The sequence below is a fragment of the Oncorhynchus gorbuscha genome, linkage group LG11, assembly GCF_021184085.1.
Source record: "Oncorhynchus gorbuscha isolate QuinsamMale2020 ecotype Even-year linkage group LG11, OgorEven_v1.0, whole genome shotgun sequence".
Classification (NCBI taxonomy): Eukaryota; Metazoa; Chordata; class Actinopteri; order Salmoniformes; family Salmonidae; genus Oncorhynchus; species Oncorhynchus gorbuscha.
In genome coordinates, this window is record NC_060183.1 from 31,326,298 (window position 1) to 31,352,849 (window position 26,552).

The 26,552-nt window shown below is 44.0% G+C and overlaps 1 protein-coding gene across 1 annotated transcript in view; it reads right to left on the minus strand.

The window, feature by feature from the left end:
* kif22 (kinesin family member 22) overlaps window positions 1-26,552 on the minus strand; it is a 59,126-nt gene that overhangs the window by 11,276 nt on the left and 21,298 nt on the right. The window contains exons 8-11 of the mRNA XM_046369384.1: window positions 24,927-25,026; window positions 6,525-6,717; window positions 5,638-5,729; window positions 5,185-5,385 (exon numbers count right to left, since the gene is read on the minus strand). Coding sequence (XP_046225340.1) covers window positions 5,185-5,385; window positions 5,638-5,729; window positions 6,525-6,717; window positions 24,927-25,026 — 586 coding nt within the window. The remainder of the gene's footprint in view (window positions 1-5,184; window positions 5,386-5,637; window positions 5,730-6,524; window positions 6,718-24,926; window positions 25,027-26,552) is intronic.

Sequence of the window (26,552 nt, forward strand, 5' to 3'; positions counted from 1 at the left end):
TCTCAAAACCCCTTTGGTTGCAGTCTGTCATTTTATGTTCCATTACACTTAAACGTATATAAAAACCTAGGACTCGCATACCATGCAATGCCTCTTGTAACTATTGTCTAGCCTGGTTCCTCTCTAGGTTTCTTCCTAGATTTTGGCCTTTCTAGAGAGTTTCCACCGTGCTTCTACACATGCATTGCTTGCTGTTTGGGGTTTTAGGCTGGGTTTCTGTATAGCACTTTGAGATATCAGCTGATGCATTCTCTCCCGAGATGGCATAGCAGTTCAGACGTCTTTTGTCCTCGTCTTGTCGTGTCCTGTATATATATATATTTTACAACTTTTTTTCACATACATTTTTTTATTTTCCATCAACTCATCTTCAAAACACTCTCCTGCAACCCGCCTCACCAATTTATATTTATAAATAAGTATTATTTACCTCAAATCTGCAATCCTCCAAGAAGCTAGCCAGAAACTCCAAGAAGCTAGCCAGGAGCTAGCTAGAAGCTAGTTCAGAAGCTAGTTAGCTTCTTTACTGGCAAATCGTTAGTATTCAGCTAACCACGGTTTGTGGTCATCAGCTATCCTTTAGCTTGAAAATCTATCGCCAGTTTTGTACGGCGCAGCGCGGCTCGGAACGGAACATACCGGACCAATTTTTCTCTCCATGTCCTTGGATTTCAACTGCTCTCTGGACATTCATTCCCGGATCTCACAGCTAGCCAGCTGCTATCCATGTGTCTATCTGCTCTCGTCGATTCCGGAGCAAACATCAATTACTCCGTCAATCACTCCTGAGCTCCGTCAATCACTCCTGAGCTCCGTCAATCACTCCTGAGCTCCGTCAATCACTCCTGAGCTCCGTCAATCACTCCTGAGCTCCGTCAATCACTCCTGAGCTCCGTCAATCACTCCTGAGCTCCGTCAATCACTCCTGAGCTCCGTCAATCACTCCTGAGCTCCGTCAATCACTCCTGAGCTCCGTCAATCACTCCTGAGCTCCGTCAATCACTCCTGAGAGCTCCGTCAATCACTCCTGAGCTCCGTCAATCACTCCTGAGCTCCGTCAATCACTCCTGAGCTCCGTCAATCACTCCTGAGCTCCGTCAATCACTCCTGAGCTCCGTCAATCACTCCTGAGCTCCGTCAATCACTCCTGAGCTCCGTCAATCACTCCTGAGCTCCGTCAATCACTCCTGAGCTCCGTCAATCACTCCTGGGCTGCAGTCACCTATCCGGACCCGTTTTACTGCCTACGCAGAGCCCCACCGGGCCTTCACAACTGGACTGCCAACGTTGTCTACCCGAAGGAGATCCGGCTGGCTCTTCCGTCTCGACGTTACCTGAACGCCCATCTGCGGCCTGCTAACCGTTAGCTGTCTTACCGGCAGCTCTCAGAATAGACAATCGGACAATTTATTTATTTTTATTATTATTATGTTTATTCTTGGGCCTCTATAACTATATCTATTGTTTTTATTTTATTTTTGTTGTTGTGTGATTTGGACTAATTCCCTCTACCACACGGAACCCCACTAATCTACTGACGGAACGCAAGAGGTGGCTAACAACAGACCCCCTTCCTATGCTAGCTTGCTACCGATGTCCTGGCTAGCTGTCTAAATCGCCTTGACCCCGAAACCAACCACTCCACTCTCTGGACTCTTTTGATCACTCGACTAAGGATGCCTCTCCTTAATGTCAATATGTCTTGTCCATTGCTGTTCTGGTCAGTGTTTATTGGCTTATTTCACTGTAGAGCCTCTAGTCCTGCTCACTATACATTATCCAATTTATTAGTTCCACCACCCACACATGCAATGACATCTCCTGGTTTCAATGATGTTTCTAGAGACAATATCTCTCTCTTCATCACTCAATACCTAGGTTTACACCTCCACTGTATTCACATCCTACCATACCTTTGTCTGTACATTATACCTTGATGCTATTTTATCGCCCCAAGAAACCTCCTTTTACTCTCTGTTCCAGACGTTATAGACGACCAATTCTTATTGCTTTTAGCCGTACCCTTATTCTTCTCCTCCTATGTTCCTCTGACGATGTAGAGGTGAATCCAGGCCCTGCAATGCCTAGCTCCACTCCTATTCCCCAGGCGCTCTCTTTTGATGACTTCTGTAACCGTAATAGCCTTGGTTTCATGCATGTTAACATTAGAAGCCTCCTCCCTAAGTTTGTTCTATTCACTGCTTTAGCACACTCTGCCAACCCGGATGTTCTAGCTGTGTCTGAATCCTGTCTTAGGAAGACCACCAAAAATTCTGAAATTTTTATTCCAAATTACAACATTTTCAGACAAGATAGAACTGCCAAAGGGGGCGGTGTTGCAATCTACTGCAAAGATAGCCTGCAGAGTTCTGTCCTACTATCCAGGTCTGTACCCAAACCATTTGAACTTCTACTTCTAAAAATCCACCTCTCTAAAAACAAGTCTCTCACAGTTGCCACCTGCTATAGACCACCCTCTGCCCCCAGCTGTGCTCTGGCCACCATATGTGAACTGATTGCCCCCCATCTATCTTCAGAGCTCGTGCTGCTAGGCGACCTAAACTGGAACATGCTTAACAGCCCAGCCATCCTACAATCTAAACTTGATGCCCTCAATCTCACTCAAATTATCAATAAACCAACCAGGTACCTCCCCAAAGCCTTAAACACAGGCACCCTCATAGATATCATCCTAACCAACTTCCCCTCTAAATACACCTCTGCTGTCTTCAACCAAGATCTCAGCGATCACTGCCTCATTGCCTGCATCCGTAATGGGTCAGCGGTCAAACGACCTCCACTCATCACTGTAAAACGCTCCCTGAAACACTTCAGCGAGCAGGCCTTTCTAATCGACCTGGCCGGGGTATCCTGGAAGGATATTGATCTCATCCCGTCAGTAGAGGATGCCTGGATATTTTTTTTAAATGCCTTCCTAACCATCTTAAATAAACATGCCCCATTCTAGAAATTTAGAACCAGGAACAGATATAGCCCTTGGTTCTCCCCAGACCTGACTGCCCTTAACCAACACAAAAACATCCTATGGCGTTCTGCATTAGCATCGAACAGCCCCCGTGATATGCAGCTATTCAGGGAAGCTAGAAACCGTTATACACAGGCAGTTAGAAAAGCCAAGGCTAGCTTTTTCAAGCAGAAATTTGCTTCCTGCAACACTAACTCAAAAAAGTTCTGGGACACTGTAAAGTCCATGGAGAATAAGAACACCTCCTCTCAGCTGCCCACTGCACTGAAGATAGGAAACAATGTCACCACTGATAAATCCACCATAATTGAGAATTTCAATAAGCATTTTTCTACGGCTGGCCATGCTTTCCACCTGGCTACTCCTACCCCGGTCAACAGCACTGCACCCCCAACAGCAACTCGCCCAAGCCTTCCCCATTTCTCCTTCTCCCAAATCCATTCTGCTGATGTTCTGAAAGAGCTGAAAAATCTGGACCCCTACAAATCAGCCGGGCTAGACAATCTGGACCCTTTCTTTCTAAAATTATCTGCCGAAATTGTTGCCACCCCTATTACTAGCCTGTTCAACCTCTCTTTCGTGTCGTCTGAGATTCCCAAAGATTGGAAAGCAGCTGCGGTCATCCCCCTCTTCAAAGGGGGGGACACTCTTGACCCAAACTGCTACAGACCTATATCTATCCTACCATGCCTTTCTAAGGTCTTCGAAAGCCAAGTCAACAAACAGATTACCGACCATTTCGAATCTAACCATACCTTCTCTGCTATGCAATCTGGTTTCAGAGCTGGTCATGGGTGCACCTCAGCCACGCTCAAGGTCCTAAACGATATCTTAACCGCCATCGATAAGAAACATTACTGTGCAGCCGTATTCATTGATCTGGCCAAGGCTTTCGATTCTGTCAACCACCACATCCTCATCGGCATACTCGACAGCCTTGGTTTCTCAAATGATTGCCTCGCCTGGTTCACCAACTACTTCTCTGATAGAGTTCAGTGTGTCAAATCGGAGGGTCTGCTGTCCGGACCTCTGGCAGTCTATGGGGGTGCCACAGGGTTCAATTCTTGGACCGACTCTCTTCTCTGTATACATCAATGAGGTCGCTCTTGCTGCTGGTGAGTCCCTGATCCACCTCTACGCAGACGACACCATTCTGTATACTTCCGGCCCTTCTTTGGACACTGTGTTAACAACCCTCCAGGCAAGCTTCAATGCCATACAACTCTCCTTCCGTGGCCTCCAATTGCTCTTAAATACAAGTAAAACTAAACCCATGCTCTTCAACCGATCGCTACCTGCACCTACCCGCTTGTCCAACATCACTACTCTGGACGGCTCTGACTTAGAATACGTGGACAACTACAAATACTTAGGTGTCTGGTTAGACTGTAAACTCTCCTTCCAGACCCATATCAAACATCTCCAATCCAAAGTTAAATCTAGAATTGGCTTCCTATTTCGCAACAAAGCATCCTTCACTCATGCTGCCAAACATACCCTTGTAAAACTGACCATCCTAATTTATTTATTTATTTTGCTCCTTTGCACCCCATTATTTTTATGTCTACTTTTCACATTCTTCCATTGCAAAACTACCATTCCAGTGTTTTACTTGCTATATTGTATTTACTTTGCCACCATGGCCTTTTTTGCCTTTACCTCCCTTCTCACCTCATTTGCTCACATTGTATATAGACTTGTTTATACTGTATTATTGACTGTATGTTTGTTTTACTCCATGTGTAACTCTGTGTCGTTGTATCTGTCGAACTGCTTTGCTTCATCTTGGCCAGGTCGCAATTGTAAATGAGAACTTGTTCTCAACTTGCCTACCTGGTTAAATAAAGGTGAAATAAAATAAAAAATGTACGAAGGGCTATATACATACATTTGATTTTATGTTTATGTTGTGTTTGAACAGTCTGTGGTGCTGTGCTGCCACTGGTATTTGATGTTCTTACTTTTTACAGTGTAACCGGGTGGCATGAAAGGACGGCCCTTCAAATAAAATGCCTCGTTATCATTCTGATGAAGGCTTAGATGACAAGATGGCTGAAACATTAGTCTCAAAGTATTTGTTTTACTTCAAGAGAGAAAGCTCCATCCGTTTCCCCCCCACTATCAACATTACATTTTTTTTTTTAAGAAATGGGCTAGCTGTAAACGCTGAAACTTAATATGGCCCAAACAACACAGACCTGAGTGAAGGAGCCTTGAATCTCCCTCCAGCCCAGAATGAGCTTGGCCTTCTTGTCCCCAATCTGCTGCAGGCCCTTCAGGTCTTTGAGGGACCCGAAGTTGAGCACCTGCAGGATCTTGTGCCGGGACTGGTCCAGCACTGACTTGTCCAAATGAGACTCCCAGCCGGTGTCCTTCACATTCTCTTTTCCCTCCTGGACCTGAGAGCGAGAGAAGGTGGACGATTTTCTTATTTTTGCCTGCATACTACAGTGCACACCAACACGGGACAAAGGGTTCAGAACAGCTGTTTAATATTGCATGTTATGTGGATTTGTTCCAATAGCCACACTAGAATTACCACTTAGCATCAATCAATGTATTGGGTGTGCATGCTAAGTGGTAGGTTAGTGGGGTTATTGTAATGAAGCCAGTTTCATTTTACATCGTCAAACAACAATGCAGTTGCTGACCTCACTCTGCTCCAGATTCTTCTGTTTCTTCATGAGGCAGACAGTTGGCCTTTTGACCACCGGACACTGCTGGAGAGGTTGTAGCTGGGACACTTAGGGAAAAAGAGATGTCACACACACACACAACATAGATTCCTTGCAATACTACATACAGGAAAAGCATAGACCCTGGCTATTTACAGAGCAGCAAATTAGACCACGGTGCTGAAGTCGCTACAGATTGTATTAGTCATTATTTGATTGGTTTGGGCAGATTAATAGGCAGACTGCATGGTCATATCAAGTTCCAGATCTAATCAATAGCCTTACTGTTTTACAAGACATTGCGCAAAACAATGTCAAATGTTGACAATTAAAGGGATAGTTCAGATTTTTTATAGGATTGGGTGAAATGTGTCTTGAGTTGTCGACATACCAGTAGTGACGGCATCCACAAAAAGAATCTCTACAAAACTTTGTTTGAAGTTACTTTGAGGCGATGTTTTGGCATGAAATGCAGACAGTGCATTTTGAAAACCAGTTTTCTTTTTTGAATGGGGATGCTAACCATTAGCCAGTGGTGCCTGGAGTAACTAATGCATTATGGTATATTATCACTATGGGCAGAAAAAGATGAAGGTAAAATGAATTTAAGCCAATCATAAATATAATATATAAAACATACCTTTAAAATTGGCAGGGTCATGTTCATTAGGCACTAAAACAGAAGAAAACTGACTAAAATAGGGAGGGACTACCTGAAATTAATGAGATGCTATTTCTCAGGTTCCATTGAGAAACATTTTAAGCTGTTTTCCATTGCGTGCCCTTATGAACACGGACCCAGATGTGTTAGAGAGGTTCCTGGGGTAAACACTCTGGATTAGTGGGTGGGTGGGCTCACTGACCTTGTAGGGGCGACACAACAGCCTGCTGTTTTTTGGGTTTGGCTGCCACGGACTGTTTTCTGTGTAGTGGGGGTAGATACATCCTGAAGAGGGGCGAGTCTCCCGATGACCCATTGTCCGAGCTGATGCGAGTGGCACCATTTCCTGTCACTTTGGCTTTGCTCTCAAACTCCCTTTGCTTCTCTTTCAACTCCTGCACAGACAGCAATTCATCAGTGAAGAGTTTTGTAGCCATAGAATTACAAATGAGAACTAATAGAACCTCTGATTGTGGGACAATGCACATTAAATCAACATTTCTGTAAATGTGCCAGATTTAGTCCAGCCAGCTAATCTTCCTATTTACTCTTTAAAGGTGATTCAGTATTTAGAATTAGGGATGAGCATTTGAAATTATTTCACCATTTGAATATCATGACACTTTTGGACGTGGCTTTTGACCATTCCTTTGGATTCCTCATGTCTAACTATTGTTTAAAAAACGTTTGGTCCAAAACAGATAGGGTTGGTACTATATTTATTGAATATTATAAGAATTTGAAGCATTTGAGGTAGATATGCACATGAAGGCAGGTTAGTGACTAGGCATCAGGATAGATACTACTAAGAGTAAAATAAAGAACAGAGTAGCAGCAGCATATGATGCATGTAAAAGTGTGAGTGTTTGTTGTGTCGGTATGTGGTTTTTGTGTCAATGTAGTGTGTGTATATAGTGTCACCCCCCCTCCAAAAATTTGCCTCTGGCAGGCGTTTCAGGTCACCCACGACCGAAATCTCCTGCCACCTGAAAAAAAAAAAAAGGTTTCTTCCCGGGGCTGTGGCCTTCACCAACCGGCCCAGAGAGACGAATGGAGTATGCTCTCTGTATTTAGATACAGTGCCTTCAGAAAGTAGTCACACCCCTTGACTTTTTACAAATTTAGTTGTGTTACAGCCTGAATTTTAAATGGATTATATTGAGATTGTGTCACTAGCCTACACACAAGACATCATAATGTCAAAGTGGAATTATGTTTTGGGAATTTTTACAAATTGATTCAAAATTAAATATCTAAGTATTCAACCCCTTTGTTATCGCAAGCCTAAATAAGTTCAGGAGTAAACGTCTGATTAACAAGTCACATAAAAATGTGCATGGACACAGTGTGCAATATATAGTGTTTAATTAAGATGTCTGTACCCCATACATACAATTATCTGTAAGGTCCCTCTGTCGAGCAGTGAATTGAACCAAAGACAAGGGAGGTTTTCCAATGCCTCCCAAAGAGCGGCACATTTTTGGTAGATGGGTAAAAAAAAAAAAAGACACTGAATATCCCTTTGAGCGTGGTGAAGTTATTTAAATCACACTTTGGATGATGTATCAATACACCCAGCCACTACAAAGATACAGGCTTCCTTCCTTACTCAGTTGCCGGAGAGGACAGAAACAGCTAAGGAATTTCCCCATGAGGCCAATGGGGAGTAAATCAGTTACAGAGTTTAATGGCTGTGATAGGAGAAAGCTGAGGATGGATCAATATCATTGTTGTTTGTCCACAATACTAACCTAAAAGACAGAGTGAAAATGAAGACTGTACAGAATAAAAATATTCCTAAACAATATTGTACAATCCAGGTGTGCAAAGCTTTGAGACTTTTATATCCAAGGGTGATAATAACATGTATTGACTAAGGGGTGTGAATACTTATGTAAATTAGATTTCTGCATTTCATTTTCCCTTTAATGTAGGCAAACTCATGATAAGCTGTAGACCACACGATCTACAAAGAGATTTCCCATTTATATCATTCGTAGCCGTCTATTTACCACCACAAACCGATGCTGGCACAAAGGCCGCACTCAAAGAGCTGTAGAAGGCCATAAACAAGAAAATCCTCACCCCGAAGCGGCGCTCCTCGTGGCCGGGGACTTTAATGCAGGCAAAGCCATTTTACCGTGTGCAACCAAATTCTAGACCACCTTTACTCCACACAGAGATGCATAAACAGTGCTCCCTCGCCCACCATTTGACAAATCTGACCATAATTAATATAGCAGGAAGTACCAGTGACTTGCTCGATATGGAAGTGGTCAGATGACGTGGATGCTACAGGACTGTTTTGCAAGCACAATATGTTCTGGGATTCATCCAATGGCATTGAGGAGTATAACACCTCAGTCACCGGCTTTATCAATAAGTGCATTGACGACGTCATCCCCACAGTGACCGTACGTATATTTCCTAACCAGAAACCATGGGTTACAGGCTGAGCTTAAGGCAAGAGCTGCTCCTTTCAAGGAGCAGGACAGTTATCTGGCCAATTATAAGAAATACCACTATGCCCTCAGTCGAACCATCAAACAGGCAACGCGTCAATACAGGACCAAGATTGAATCCTACTACACCGGCTCTGACGCTCGTCGGATGTGGCAGGGTTTGAAAATTATTATGAACTACAAAGGGAAACCCAGCCGCAAGCCTACCAGGCGAGCTAAAATGCTTGTATTGCTTCCTTCGAGGCAAGCAAGCAGTAAGAATGCAGGAGAGCACCAGCTGTTCCGCACGACTGTGTGATGACACTCTCCATAGTCAATGTGATCAAGACCTTTAAAATAGGTCAATGTCTATACTTAGTCGTTTTTCTGAACATTTTTTCAAACCTTCCATAAATCACTAATGCCGGCCCCCATTGATAAAGGGCCGTAGTAGGGTGCTCCCATAGCGGGCATGGAGATATGGAACCCCGTTAAATGCATTTAAAACCGTTTTGAAAATCTGGACCTGGTAACCCAAAAATAATACCAGGTGCCCGGAAAACATTTCTGAGATGTGTGGACTTAGTAGATGAGGTGCTCAGTGCTGCAGAGTTAAGGCGGTTTGTCCAGCTAAGTGCTCAAGCTATTCCTTCGGTTCTCAGCAGACTGGAGGTCCGAGCAACCTGCCATGACAGACGGACGTTTGCGGCTCTCATGACAAGCAGGTTGGCCGCATTTAATGGCACCTAGACGAGCCCCAGTGACGATGTTTAGTGAGAGGGATTTTCTGGAAGTAACCCAGGAAAGTGGGGGTGTTCAGCTCTGTGTTTCAAGTCACAAAACGAATTATAGCTTCGGGGAGTGCAGGACACAGAAGCATTCTTTTTCACCTCCTGCGGCAAAACATACATGAATATGGGTCAGGATGTGTGCAACATATTTGCAGATTTTGTATATTGGAAGTAAAGTGACTTTCGGTACAATTCGACGAAGTGTTGCAACAATGAACCTCAATCAAGAATCAGTTACAGACCATGGATCCGTTGCCAGCCATATGTGCCATATCCTTGAAACACAGTCAACATTCACACAGCCGCAAGGCCAGAAGGATTACCAGGACGTGTTCTCAAAGCATGCCCTGGAATGTGACATTTTCAACCTCTTCCTGGCCGAGTCTAACACCAACATGTTTCAAACAGACCACCATAGTCCCTGTCCCCTACGTCGGTAGCCATGAAGTACTTTGAACGGCTGGTCATGGCTCACGTCAACACCATCATGCCTGAAACCCTAGACCCACTCCAATACGCATACCGCCTCAACAGATACATAGATGACAATCTCAATCGCTCCCCACATGGACAAAAGGAACACTTATGTGAGAATGCTGTTCATTGACTACAGCTCAGCGTTCAACACCATAGTGCCCACAAAGCTCATCACTAAGCAAAGGACCCTGGGACTAAACACCTCCCTCTGCAACTGGATCCTGGACTTCCTGACAGGCCGCCCCCAGGTGGTAAGGGTAGGCAACAACACATCTGCCACGCTGATTTTCAAAACTGGCTCCTTGAGAGCTTATACCCCTAAGCCAATAGACTGCTGAACAACTAATCAAATGCCCACTGACTATATTACCCCCCCCCCTGTGATTTTACACTGCCACTGTTTATTATCTATGCATAGTCACTTTACCTCTATTTACATGTACAAATTACCTCGACTAACCTGTACCCACATACATTCACATGGTACCCCCTGTATATAGCCTCATTGTTATGTACCCCCTGTATATAGCCTCATTATTGTTATGTACATGTGTTACTTTTATTTTGGTTTATTTAGTAAATATTTAATTCACTTAATTTCTTTAACTGCATTGTTGGTTAAGTGCTTGTAAGTAAGCATTTCACAGTACGGATGTATTCGGCGCATGTGACAAATATCATTTGATTTGATCTAGACATGACCCCATCACCAACCGAAGTTGCAGCTCTGGCAACCATTGTACTCTTTCCAAATAGGCTATATTTTCTTTTTGAATTACTTGTAATCTTGACACTTTTTATTAGTTTCAATAGGCCTCAGGTGTTGTTGGATGGTTGCTTTGACAGTCGCCGAGGCTTGATTTGTCTGTTAACCTCTCTGCGCACGGAACCCGCTAGCGGGCTGAAATTCCACAACATACGGTGATCGCTACATAAATAGTCATATTAAACATTCATGAAAATACAAGTGTCTCACATGTATTGAAAGCCTAGAATCTTGCTAATCCAACTGCGTTGTCAGATTTAAAAAAGGATTTACTGCGAAAGAATACGATGCGATTATCTGAGCATAGAGCCCCATAAAAACATGTTTTTAACCAGCATAGGAGTAACAAACAAACTGCATTAAAATAAATTGTTTACCTTTGACGATCTTCGTCTGCAATTCCAATGCTCATTGTTACACAATGAATGATCTTTTGTTTGATAAAATCCATTTTATAGCCTAACACTAAACATTTTGTGAACCGCTTGTGTCGTGAACTCAGTCTCATTCCATTTGACGACACATTCCAGGTAAATAACCCACACAGAACGTGACTTTTCCAGTCATGTTTGGTTTCACTGCAATCAACTGGTTTGTTTGGAACACAATCAAACCTGATGGGCCATTTCACGGGATGTACTGACTGAAAGAAACCGATTTGAAGACAAGTCATGACATCATTGTGCACCAATGATTTGCCCGCTGTTTCCATTGATTGACTGTCTTAATCCAATGACCGTCTTGAAATCGAGCTGGGTAGATAGCCAATGAGCTGAGCTAAACGGCAATACGCCATGTTTATGTGTTGCAAGACCAACCCATGTAGTAAGCTCCAGCGTAAAGTGAGTCATTCGCTATTGACGTTTCATACCGGAAGGAGAAACCCATATTACGCACTGCATTGTTTGGTGAATGCGCAGATTCAGCTGTTTATATCAATCATTATGGCGACTAAGTCAGGGAAAGCTAAATCTCCGTCTAGATATAGAGATGTACACACAATTTTAGAATAAATTGATTGGGAAGGTGAGAGAGATTGTTGTAGGACGCTTTATTTACCAATTGTGGAGGAATATTTTTTGAACGGGAGAGGACATCGTTTTGGACTGGTAAGTTCTTATCATGCTAATGCCCTTGTTTGAAATTAATAATATAAAATATTGTGATTTATTTATTTATTTTAGAAGCAATATATAAACATGTAATGTCATGAAATGTGAGATGTGTGGGTTTGCTGCCCCACCCCACCCCACATGAAATAGCCTATTTGAGGCTGTTGAGGAGAGGGCAGGACCACATCAATGGCCAAAGTGAAATGGAGACAGTAGATACAGCTGGTCTGTTGTAATATAATAGAGACAGTAGATCTAGCAGGTAATAATAATATATTCAACCTTCAACTCTCTATATATATCTGTTTATTATACCTGTTGATACAGGGCTCATATGCGAAACTATTCTAACAGAACATTTTTTCACAGTGACACTGACTCCGAATGGGAGTCTTATCCGGTGTCCTGTGTGAATTTAAGTATGCTCTCTCTAATTCTCTCTAGGAGGACCTGAGCCCTAGGACCATGCGTCAGGACTACCTGGCATGATGACTCCTTGCTGTCCCCAGTCCACCTGGCCGTGCCGCTGTTCCAGTTTCAACTGTTCTGCCTGCGGTTATGGAACCCTAAATTGTTCATTTTTACTCTTGAGTTGCTGTCCTGTTGCACCCTCTACAACCACTGTAATCTCCACCCGGCACAGCTAGAAGAGGACTGGCCACCCCTCATAGCCTGGTTCCTCGGTTTCTTCCTAGGTTTTTGCCTTTCTAGGGAGTTTTTCCTAGCCACTGTGCTTCTACACCTGCATTGCTTGCTGTTTGGGGTTTTAGGCTGGGGCCATATAAATCGATTTGATTTGATAGAGGACTGAGGGTCTTCCAAATATTGAAAGTGTGGAAATAGTTACCCATGTTATTTTGTAAATATATAATTCCAAAACACCCCCCCCCCCCCCATTTTTTCCTCTCAATTCTTTGGGGGGGGTGTTAGAATACCATTTTGGTATTTTGTATATAGTTATTTGTTTCAAAATGTATACCTTCACCAATTTGGCCACTTGAACTTTGCACAAGTACTGTTGCCCTCATTTTTCACTGAAATTGTCCCCATCATCCTGCCTGAATGTTTGTTTTATCTTGTTCATTTTAAAGATGATACAATAAAAACGTATGTTGGCAAAAAGTAGGGAGGAGCTGTAAGAGGTTAACATTAAAAACACTTTCAGATACAGCAGGTTTAGCTACTTATCTAGCTATCATTGCTAACGTTAGCGCCAAAGATACAGGCTGAGAGATCAGGATTCCTTAATAATTTTCTTTAAATTTCAATCAAAGTTGTGTTCTTCTAATAGGCATGCATGCTGTTTGGACTGTTGTTTAAGACAGTGGCAAAGATGAAACTTGGCTGTTATTGTTGCAAACACTATCATTTTGGATGTAGCATGCTAACTAGATACAGTAACACTTATTGTTAGCCTAGCTAGTTACAATCAATAATTATTTGAAGTTAGATGCCATTGCATTTGATGACAACATGAATATAAATATAGCATGACATTCATGCAAGCATTATAATATATTTACAACCAAAAATAATTGTTAAATGCATAAGCAACATATTTTGACTAAGCTTCACATGGGCTTGCTAGCCAGTTAGCTAAGCAAAAGCCGCTTTCAAGTGCAAGTTAGAAGTAGGAAACTCAGAAATGTCCGACTTGCTAATTGGTTAAACTCAACACGTTTATAACTACAACCAAATACCAAGTTGAAAATGTCAGTACCCTAGATCCGACTAGCAACATACCTGCAGCCTAACTAGGCAGAGCATTGAATCATGGGAGACTACTAATACCTTACGGACATATTCAATCAATCCCTTTCCCAGTCTGCTGTCCCCACATGCTACAAGATAGCTTTCTTGGGAACAGAAGCAATGGTGGCTAAGGTAACTGAACTATAAATGACTATCGCTCCGCAGCACTCACGTCTGTCATCATGAAGTGCTTTGCGAGACTAGTCAAGGATCATATCAACTCCACCCTACCCGTCACCCTAGACCAACATCAATTTGCGTACCACCCCAATAGGTCCAGAGACAATGCAATCGCCATCACACTGCCCTATCCCATCTGGACAAGAGAAATACCTATGTAAGAATGCTGTTCATTGACTACAGCTCAACATGCAACACCAAAGTACCCTCCAAACTCATCATTAAGCTTGAGACCCCAGGTCTCGGCCCTGCCCTGTGCAACTGGGTCTTGGACTTCCTGACGGGCCACCACAAGGTGGTGAGGGTAGGAAACAACACCACCTTCACTCCGCTGATCCTTGGGGCACTGGGGCACCAGAAGGGTGCGTTCTCACTCCCGTCCTGTACTCCCTATTCACCCACGACTGTGTGGCCATGCAAGCCTCAAAATCAATCATCACGTTTGCAGACGACACCACAGTGGTAGGCTTTATTACCAACTACGAGACAGCCTACAGGGAGGAGCTGAGGGCCCTCGGAGTGTGGTGTCAGGAAAATAACCTCGCGCTCAACTTCAACAAAACAAAGGAAATGATTGTGGACTTCAGGAAACAGCAGAGGGAGCACCCCCCCCCTATCCACATCAGCGGGACAGTAGTGGAGAAGGTGGAAAGTTTTAAGTTCCTCGGTGTACATATCACCAACAAACTGAAATGGTCCACGCACAGACAGTGTGATGAAGGTGCAACAGCGCCTCTTCAACCTCAGGAGGTTGAAAAAAATGTGGCTTATCAGCAAAAACCCCCACTAACATTTACAGGTACACAATTGAGAGCATCCTGTCGGGCAGTATCACTGCCTGGTATGGCAACTGCACCGCCCATAGCCGCTCTCCAGGTGGTGTGGTCTGCACAACGCATCACCGGGGGCAAACTACCTGCCCCTTAGGACACCTACAACACCCGATGTCACAGGAAGGCCAAAAAGATCATCAAGGACAAGACCCCCCACAAGCCACTGCCTATTCACCCCGCTTCTATTCAGAAGGTGAGGTCAGTACAGGTGCATCAAAGCTGGGACAGGGGGACTGTTAAACAGCTCTCTCAAGGACATCAGATTGTTACACAGCCACCACTAGCACAGAGAGGGAGCTGCCTACCTACAGACTTGATATCATTGGCCACTTTAATTAATGGAACAATAATCACTAAGAATGTATACTGTATCCTTCACCATCTATTCCATCTTAGATGCTCTGTCACTGCTCATCCATATATTTTATACTTATATATATTCTTATCCCATCCCTTTACTAGATTGTGTGTATTAGGTTTTGTTGTGGAATTGTTCGATTTGACCTGTTAGGTACTGCTGCACTGTCAGATCTAGAAGCATAAGCATTTCGCAACACTCGCAATAACATCCGCTAACCATGTGTATGTGACCAACATAATTTGATTTGGAATGGATTTGAAATCGTAGTATGCTGTAGATGAGGGCAATACAGAAGCTTAAATTTCTTTTAAAGTTCAGTATGACTAACAAAAGTTATTTAAAAAAATGGTTGTTCAATTCTTAAATCTATCCACATTTTATTACGTCACAGCTTTATTCTAAAATAGCCCATAACAAAACAAAAACACTGAAATTTTAGCAAATACACACACACCACCGCTCTGAAGTTCGTCACTTAGAAATGTCCTTGTGTTTGAAAGAAAAGCATAAAATAACATCAAATTGATCAAAAATATAGTGTAGACAGTATTAATGTTGTAAATAACTATTGCAGCTGTTTTTTAAATTGAATATCTACTTAGGCGTACAGAGGCCCATTATCAGCAACCATCACTCCTGTGTTCCAATGGCACGTTGTGTTAGCTAATCCAAGTTTATCATTTTAAAAGTCTAATTGATCCTTAGAAAACCCTTTTGCAATTATGTTAGCACAGCTGAAAACTGTTGTCCTGATTAAAGAAGCAATAAAACTGGCCTTCTTTAGACTAGTTGAGTATCTGTGGCATCAGCATTTGTGGGTTTGATTACAGGCTTACATGGCCAGAAACAAAGACCTTTCTGCTGCAACCCGTCAGTCTATTCTTGTTCTGAGAAATGAAGGCTATTCCATGCGAGAAATTGCCAAGAAACTGAAGATCTCGTACAGCGCTGTGTACCGATAATGGGCCTCTGTACGCCTATGTAGATATTCCTCAGTCGTTTCCAGCTACAATAGGCATTAAAAACATTAACAATGCCTCCACTGTATTTCTGATCAATTTTATGTTATTTGAATGGACAAAAAAAATGTGATTATTTTTCAAAAACAAGGACATTTCTAAGTGACCCCAAACTTTGGATTGGTAGTGTAGATAAATACGACTGATATCACATTTACTCCGGGCTCTGGCTGGGCCACTCAAGGACATTCAGAGACTTGTCCGGAAGTCACTCCTACGTTGGCTTGACTGTGGGCTTACGGTCATTGTCCTGTTGAAAGGTGAATCTTTGCCCCAGTCTGAGGGCCTGAGTGCCCTGGAGCAGGTTTTAATCAAGGATCTCTGCTCCGTTCATCTGTCCCTCGATCCTGACTCGTCTCCCAGTCCGTGCCATTGAAAAACATCCATTCAGCATGATGCTGCCACCACCATGCTTCACCGTAGGAATGGTGCCATGTTTCCCCCAAATGTGACGCTTGGCATTCAGGCCAAAGAGTTCAATCTTGGTTTCATCAGACCAGAGAATCTTATTTCCCATAGTCAAGAGTCCTTTACGTGCCTTTTGTCAAACTCCAAGCGGGCTGTCATGTGCCTCTTACTGAGGAGGGCCTTCAGTCTGGCCACTCTACCATAAATGACTGACTAGTGAGGTACTGCAGAGAAAGTTGTTCTTCTGGAAGGTTCTCCGATCTCAACAGAGGAACTCCGGAGCTCTGTCAGTGACCATCGGATTCTTGATCACCTCCCAGACCAAGGCCATCCTACCCAGATTGCTCAGTTTGGCCAGTGGTCTCCTCTAGGAAGTCTTGGTGGTTCAAAACTTCTTCCATTTAAGAACGATGGAGGCCACTGTGTTCTTCTGGACCTTCAATGCTGCAGAAATGTTGCGGTACCTTTCCCCAGATCTGTGCCTTGACACAATCCTGTCTCGGAGCTCTACGGACAATTCCTTCGACCTCGTGGCTTGGTTTTTGCTCTGACATGCACTGTCAACTGTGGGTACGATATATAGACAGGTGTGTGTCTTTCCAAATCATGTCCAATCAATTCAAATTTACCACAGGTGGACTTCAAGCTAGTAGAAACATCAAGGATGATCAATGGAAACCGGGTGTACCGGGGCTCAATTTAGAGTCTCATAGCAAAGGATCTGAATACTTAAGGTATTTTATTTATTTATAAATGAGCAAAAACCTGTTTCCGCTTTGTCATTATGGGGTATTGTGTATAGATTGATTAAATATTTTTACTCCATTTTAGAATAAGGCTGTAACGTAACAAAATTTGGAAAAAGTCAAGGGTTCCGAATGCACTGTATACCATCAGCATAATAACTGGTTATAAAGTGGTGGAAAGGTGTGCAAGGTAGTTGGTTTTTCGACAAGCCTTTTTCAAATGGCAAATTAATGAAACCGTAAACACATTGGATAGCTAGCACACCGAACAACTAAATTCTACTGTGTTATTGACTTGTTTTTACATATTTTTCTTCGCATATCTTTTAAAACATTTTGCTAAACCTCAACTTCTAAATACTCTCCTGCAACCCACCTCGCCCAATGTAGCTATTTTTCCTAAAGTATTTATATTTACTTCGGATCCGGAACCCCTCAACTGAAGCTAGCCAGCTAACTACCAGCTATCAGTCAGCAAAACATTGCTAGCGGTCTTCAGCTAACCGGTCATCAGCTAACCTTTAGCTCGGAAAGCTCTCACCAGTTCGAACAACGCGACTCTAACCAGAGCATAACGGACCTATTTTTTTTTTTTATCCCTGGATTCCCACCGGATTCCCACCACAAACGGAACATTTTCAGCTGGATCTTCACAACTAGCTATCTAGCAACCCTGGATGATTACTCCTGGCTAGCGTTTCCACCCACTTAGCTTGACGCTAGCCCGGCCAGAGCTCCTGTGCTACCACCGTAGTATACTCCTGGGCTACAATATCCGGACCCACGACCGGTCAATTGATGTCACCGCATGAAGAGGAATAAACAGACTCACCACCCCATTGCAACGTCCCTCAAAGGCTAACTCTCTAGCCCTTGCTATCTCCTTGCTTGCTAATTCGGCCGGCTAACTGCTAGCTTGTTTAGCCCCGGTCTGCTAACTGCTACCTTGTTTAGCTCCGGCCTACTAACTGTTAGCTTGTTAGCACAGGCCTGCTAACCGTCTGAATCGCCGCGTCCCAAACACTCTCTGGACCCATATTTACTCTCTCTCTCTTTTCGATTTTTAATTTGTTTATACCTTCCGGTAACCTGCCTCACCCAATGTGATACGGAATCGCTATTATTTTTAAAACACACTCAAGAACCTCCAGAAGCTAACCAGCTAACTAGCTACAAGCTATTTAGTCAATGTTAGTTTTTTTTTACCTGGATAACACTCGCCAGTCCAGCTTCCCTGCCCCATCCACCGCTGCCCCCTGGACACTGATCACTTGGCTACATAGACATAGACATTTACATTTTTTATTTTTTATTTAAGTAATTTAGCAGACGCTCTTATCCAGAGCGACTTACAAATTGGTGCATTCACCTTATGACATCCAGTGGAACAGTCACTTTACAATAGTGCATCTAAATCTTAAAGGGGGGGGGGGTGAGAGGGATTACTTATCCTATCCTAGGTATTCCTTAAAGAGGTGGGGTTTCAGGTGTCTCCGGAAGGTGGTGATTGACTCCGCTGTCCTGGCGTCGTGAGGGAGTTTGTTCCACCATTGGGGGGGGCCAGAGCAGCGAACAGTTTTGACTGGGCTGAGCGGGAGCTGTACTTGCTCAGTGGTAGGGAGGCGAGCAGGCCAGAGGTGGATGAACACAGTGCCCTTGTTTGGGTGTAGGGCCTGATCAGAGCCTGGAGGTACTGAGGTGCCGTTCCCCTCACAGCTCCGTAGGCAAGCACCATGGTCTTGTAGCGGATGCGAGCTTCAACTGGAAGCCAGTGGAGAGAGCGGAGGAGCGGGGTGACGTGAGAGAACACCTATGTGAGAATGCTATTCATTGACTACAGCTCATCGTTCAACACCATAGTACCCTCAAAGCTCATCACTAAGCTAAGGATCCTGGGACTAAACACCTCAGTCTGCAACTGGATCCTGGACTTCCTGACGGGCCGCCCCCCAGGTGGTAAGGGTGGGTACAACACATCCACCACACTGATCCTCAACACAGGGGCCACTCAGGGGTGCGTGCTCAGTTCCCTCCTGTACTTCCTGTTCTCTCACGACCACACGGCCAGGCACGACTCCAACACCATCATTAAGTTTGCTGATGACAACAGTGGTAGTCCTGATCACCGACAATGATGAGACAGCCTATAGGAAGGAGGTCAGAGACCTGACAGTGTGGTGCAAGGCCACAACCTTTCCCTCAACGTGATCAAGACAAAGGAGATGATTGTGGACTACAGGAAAAGGAGGACTGAGCACGCCCCCATTCTTATCGACGGAGCTTTAGTGGAGTAGGTTGAGAGCTTCAAGTTCCTTGGCGTCCACATCACTAACAAACTAACATGGTTCAAACACACCACGACAGTCGCGAAGGGGGCACGACAAAACCTATTCCACCTCAGGAGACTGAAAAGATATGTCATGGGTTCTCAGATCATCAAAACATTTTACAGCTGCACCGTCGCGAACATCCCCACAGGTTGCTTCACTGCCTGGTATGGCAACTGCTCAGCCTCCGACCACAAGGCACTACAGAGGGTAGTGCGTATGGCCCAGTACATCACCGGGGCCAAGTTCCTGCCGTCCAGGACCTCTACACCGGTGTCGGCAAGCGATACTGGAGCACCAAATCTAGGTCCAAGAGGCTTCTAAACAGCTTCTACCCCCAAGCCATAAGACCCCTGAACAGCTAGTCAAAGACTATTTGCATTGCCCCCCCCCCTCTACGCTGCTGCTACTCTCTGTTATTATCTATGCATAGTCACTTTAATAACTCTACCTACATGTACATACTACCTCAATTACCTCGACACCGGTGCCCCCGCACATTGACACATTGACTCTGTACGGGTACCCTCTGTATATAACTCCGCTATTGTTATTTACTGCTGCTCTTTAATCGTTTGTTATCTCTTACTTTTTTTTTCTTAAACTGCATTGTTGGTTAAGAGCTTGTAAGTAAGCGTTTCACTGTAAGGTCTACACCTGTTGTATTCGGCGCATGTGACAAATAATATTGATTTGCTATAGTTCAGCTCAGTAGCTGGCGCAGTACTTGTTTGCACCGTGTATGTTTGCTTATCACTGACCTAGTAATGGAGTATCAGAGTGTAGCTAATGTGTAGAGGTGCATGAAATAACACCTACTACTATACATAGCTGATGCATGCTGGACTGTCCATTAATCACGGTACTCCATTCTGCTTGTTTATGTTTTATCTGTCGGCCCCAGCCGCACTCAGGCTCTGTGTGTAGTTAATCCGACCCTCCCTGCCTAGTCAACGACATTTTACCTGCTGTTGTTGTGCTAGCTGATTAGCTGTTGTTGTCTCACCTACTGTTTTAGCTAGCTCTCCCAATTCAACACCTGTGATTACTGTATGCCTCGCTGTATGTCTCTCTCAAATGTCAATATGCCTTGTATACTGTTGTTCAGGTTAGTTATCATTGTTTTAGTTTACAATGGAGCCCCTAGTTCCACTCTTCATACCCCTGATACCTCATTTGTCCCACCTCCCACACATGCGGTGACCTCACCCATTACAACCAGCATGTCCAGTGATACAACCTCTCTCATCATCACCCAGTGCCTGGGCTTACCTCCGCTGTACCCGCACCCCACCATACCCCTGTCTGCGCATTATGCCCTGAATATATTCTACCATGCCCAGAAACCTGCTCCTCTTATTCTCTGTCCCCAACGCTCTATTCGACCAGTTTTGATAGCCTTTAGCCGCACCCTCATACTACTCCTCCTCTGTTCCGCGGGTGATGTGGAGGTAAACCCAGGCCCTGAATGTCCCCAGGCACCCTCATTTGTTGACTTCTGTGATTGAAAAAGCCTTGGTTTCATGCATGTCAACATCAGAAGCCTCCTCCCTAAGTTTGTTTTACTCACTGCTTTAGCACACTCTGCTAACCCTGATGTCCTTGCCGTGTCTGAATCCTACCAAAAATTCTGAGATTTCTATACCCAACTATAACATCTTCCGTCAAGATAGAACTGCCAAAGGGGGAGGAGTTGCAGTCTACTGCAGAGATGAGTAATGTCATACTTTCCAGGTCCATACCCAAACAGTTCGAACTACTAACTACTACTAATTTTGAAAATTACTCTCTCCAGAAATAAGTCTCTCACTGTTGCCGCCTGCTACCGACCCCCCTCAGCTCCCAGCTGTGCCCTGGACACCATTTGTGAATTGATCGCCCCCCATCTAGCTTCAGAGTTTGTTCTGTTAGGTGACCTAAACTGGGATATGCTTAACACCCCGGCAGTCCTACAATCTAAGCTAGATGCCCTCAATCTCACACAAATCATCAAGGAACCCACCAGGTACAACCCTAACTCTGTAAACAAGGGCACCCTCATAGACATAATCCTGACCAACTGGCCCTCATCCTGTGGCGGACTGCAATAGCATCGAATAGTCCACGCGATATGCAACTGTTCAGGGAAGTCAGGAACCAATACACGCAGTCAGTCAGGAAAGCTAAGGCCAGCTTCTTCAGGCAGAAGTTTGCATCCTGTAGCTCCAACTCCAAAAAGTTCTGGGACACTGAAGTCCATGGAGAATAAGAACACCTCCTCCCAGCTGCCCACTGCACTGAGGCTAGGTAACACGGTCACCAACGATAAATCCATGATTATCGAAAACTTCAACAAGCATTTCTCAATGGCTGGCCATGCCTTCCGCCTGGCTACTCCAACCTCGGCCAACAGCTACACCCCCCCCCCGAAGCTACTCGCCCAAACCTCTCCAGGTTCTCCTTTACCCAAATCCAGATAGCAGATGTTCTGAAAGAGCTGCAAAACCGGGACCCGTACAAATCAGCTGGGCTTGACAATCTGGACCCTCTATTTCTGAAACTATCCGCCGCCATTGTCGCAACCACTATTACCAGCCTGTTCAACCTCTCATATCGTCTGAGATCCCCAAGGATTGGAAGTTGCCGCAGTCATCCCCCTCTTCAAAGGGGGAGACACCCTGGACCCAAACTGTTACAGACCTATATCCATCCTGCCCTGCCTATCTAAGGTCTTCGAAAGCCAAGTCAACAAACAGGTCACTGACCATCTCGAATCTCACCGTACCTTCTCCGCTGTGCAATCTGGTTTCAGAGCCGGTCACGGGTGCACCTCAGCAACGCTCAAGGTACTAAACGATATCATAACCGCCATCGATAAAAGACAGTACTGTGCAGCCGTCTTCATCGACCTTGCCAAGGCTTTCGACTCTGTCAATCACCATATTCTTATCGGCAGACTCAGTAGCCTTGGTTTTTCGGATGACTGCCTTGCCTGGTTCACCAATTACTTTGCAGACAGAGTTCAGTGTGTCAAATCGGAGGGCATGCTGTCCGGTCCTATGGCAGTCTCTATGGGGGTGCCACAGGGTTCAATTCTCGGGCCGACTCTTTTCTCTGTATATATCAATGATGTTGCTCTTGCTGAGGGCGATTCCCTGATCCACCTCGATGAAGACAACAACATTCTATATACTTCCGGCCCGTCCTTGGACACTGTGCTATTTAACCTCCAAACGAGCTTCAATGTCATACAACACTCCTTCCGTGGCCTCCAACTGCTCTTAAACGCTAGTAAAACCAAATGCACGCTTTTCAACCGTTCGCTGCCTGCACCCGCACGCCTGACCAGCATCACAATCCTGGATGGTTCCGACCTTGAATATGTGGACATCTAGAAGTACCTAGGTATCTGGCTAGACTGTAAACTCTCCTTCCAGACTCATATCAAACATCTCCAATCGAAAATCAAATCAAGAATCTGCTTTCTATTCCGCAACAAAGCCTCCACGCACGCCGCCAAACTTACCCTTGTAAAACTGACTATCCTACCGATCCTCGACTTCGGAGATGTCATCTACAAAATTGCTTCCAACAATCTACTCAGCAAACTGGATGCAGTTTATCACACTATTTATCACCTTATACCACCCACCACTGCGACTTGTATGCTCTAGTCGGCTGGCCCTCACTACATATTCGTCGCCAGACCCACTGGCTCCAGGTCATCTACAAGTCCATGCTAGGTAAAGCTCCGGCTTATCTCAGTTCACTGGTCACGATGGCAACACCCATCCGTAGCACGCGCTCCAGCAGGTGTATCTCACTGATCATCCCTAAAGCCAACACCTCATTTGGCCGCCTTTCGTTCCAGTTCTCTGCTGCCTGTGACTGGAACGAATTGCAAAATTCGCTGAAGTTGGAGACTTATCTCTCTCACCAACTTCAAACATCAGCTATCTGAGCAGCTAACCGATCGCTGCAGCTGTACATAGTCTATTGGTAAATAGCCCACTCATTTTCACCGACTTCATCCCCATACTGTTTTTATTTATTTACTTTTCTGCTCTTTTGCACACCAATACCTGTACATGACCATCTGATCATTTATCACTCGTGTTAATCTGCAAAATTGTAATTATTCGCCTACCTCCTCATGCCTTTTGCACACAATGTATATAGACTCCCCCTTTTTTTCTACTGTGTTATTGACTTGTTAATTGTTTACTCCATGTGTAACTCTGTGTTGTCTGTTCACACTGCTATGCTTTATCTTGGCCAGGTCGCAGTTGCAAATGAGAACTTGTTCTCAACTAGCATACCTGGTTAAATAAAGGTGAAATAAAAAAATACAAAAATGTGTCCAGCTATTATGGGTCTAAACTGAAAAACACTTCCTCGAGTTGAACTGATTTTCAGTTGAAGAAAAATGTAGACTAATGATTCTGATAAATACGCTCTTGCCTTATTCCAAAACTGCAGCATGCGGTTGGTACACATACAATGGGGTCCGAAATTATTGACACACTTGAGAAAGAGCAAAAATAATTCAAATACATAGCTATAGTATGCTCCAAAGATTTGGGAAATATTATTTTATACTAAAACGATTGCTCAGAAAGAGATTTTGTTTAACAAGAACCTTTCCCCCCCTAAAAAAGACAGGTGTCAATTTTTGACACCCCTATTTTCAATACCTCACTTTGTGAGGATAATGGCACGGAGCCTTACAAAAAAAATGTATTTGGAGAACATATTGGGAAGGATCTTGGATCATCTTGGATCATTCCTCCTTACAGAAGAATCCTTCCACATCCTTGATATCCTTTGTCTGCGCTTATGGACTACCCTCTTATATTCAGCTTCAGCTTCAGCTTCAGCTTCAGCTTCAGCTTCAGCTTCAGCTTCAACTTCAACTTCAACTTCAACTTCAACTTCAACTTCAACTTCAGCTTTTCAATGGATTTCAAGTTCGGAGACAGATGGCATATGTTGATTTTTGTGGCCAATTAATTAATTCTGTGTATTTTGATGTGTGCTTGGGGTTATTCAGGCAGATACAAAGCAGATTCCATCTGCCCCACTGTTCAGTTTACCTGCACCGGGCCATCAGCAACTTAAAGTCAACCCCTGCATGGTATGTCCTTGTATGTAACAATGTCACACAGATAATTTAACACGGACAGAGCTTTTACATTGTTAAAATAGGCATACCCCCCCCCCTCAAAGTGAACACTCACACAAGTGACCCAATACTAACGTCCGTCCAGATATTAAAATAACCGCACCCATCGCTAGCGAGAATGCGAATATTCAGTATCTCATGACAGTTCAGTCTTATTAACTAGGAAATCAGCTTGTACACTATTCTGAGTGTGCGTGTACACCCTGTGATTAAGGGTGCATGCTCTTTACCTGGATCTCTCTGTGCATGTTGAGTCTTTCCTTTACTGGGGTGCCCATCAACAGCTTCTCCAGAGCCATCAGCCGGTTCAATACAGATGGGTCTGTGGGGCTGAGAAAGAGACAAGAGAGAGCGCGAGAGATAAGCAGGGGAAAGGGACAAAGAGAAATGTGACTACGCTCAGATAGGAGGGAGCTTCCAAAGTTGCTCTGCAAGGAGACAAAAAAAAAGAGAAAGAGCCCATGCCTAATAGTAGAATGAACTGTTATGAGTACACTAATACACAAAAGGCATAGAAAAGACAGATGTCTCTTTCTATAAGGGTCGTCGCCAACAGGCACAGCAGTCAGTGGTGTTTGCTACAGGGAGAGAATTCCTTTCAGCACTAGCTACCAAATCCTGACCTACTGCACTGAGGCCAAAACCTGTTAAGATGCAGTCAGAGAGGATATATAGATAGATTTACAGAAAGTACACCGCCTAGAAAGTTTATTATTTTATTACATTTACATTTACATTTAAGTCATTTAGCAGACGCTCTTATCCAGAGCGACTTACAAATTGGTGCATTCACCTTATGACATCCAGTGGAACAACCACTTTACAATAGTGCATCTAAATATTTTAAGAGGCGGGGGTGAGAAGGATTACTTTATCCTATCCTAGGTATTGATTATTTTATTTATATATATATATATATTTTTTTTTTAAACATATTTTGACACATGGATCGTTGAGCTAAATTCCAACCACATTCATTGATAAAAGGTGACCCAATTTAACAAATCACAAAACAAAAAAGTTAAAATAAACCAAAATGCAATTTCCTTATGCGGAAAAAGTTAGTACACCCCTACCTTTACCTACCTTTACCATCACATAAAATGGCTAAATTATGAAATCAGGTGCATCAAAATGTGGAAATGATTAGAAAATCAGATTAAGTTTGGAGGGTCCAGTCTTCCATAAAGACCAGAAACGTGGTCTGGTTTGGTCTTACCACACACCCATATGGTTAACATCATGCCAAGACCAAAATAACTATCCGAGGCGCTCAGAATAAAGATTATTGATGCCCATGAGTCTGGGAGGGGTGAAAAATCAATTTCCAAGCAGTTCGAAGTACATCATTCCACTGTCTGATCATCTACAACCGGAGAAAACTCCAGACCGTTGGCAATCTACCTAGGACAGGTCGTCCCACCAAATTCTGCCCAAGAGCTGACCGAAAGATGATCATAGAAGTCTCTAAGAACCCCAGGGTAACATCAAGGGATCTAAAAACCTTGCTTGCCACTAATCAATGTCAAAGCAAATGAGTCAACTGTCAGAAAGAGACTGCACAAACTTGGCCTACAAGGGAGGCCAGGAAGAAGTCTCTGCTCTCAAAAAATAATATCAAGACACGACTGATGTTTTCCAGACAACACCTAGGTTACGAGCAAAACTACTGGAACGATGTACTCTGGACAGATGAGTCAAAAGGTGGAGTTGTTTTGCCTCAATGCCAGATGACATGTTTGGCGAGAAAACGAAACGTGGCCTTTTGAAGAGAACATCATACTAACCGTAAAGAGTGGAGGCGGTGGCATTACGGTTTGGGGATGCTATGCTGCCTCAGTGATCGCAAGTTGGCT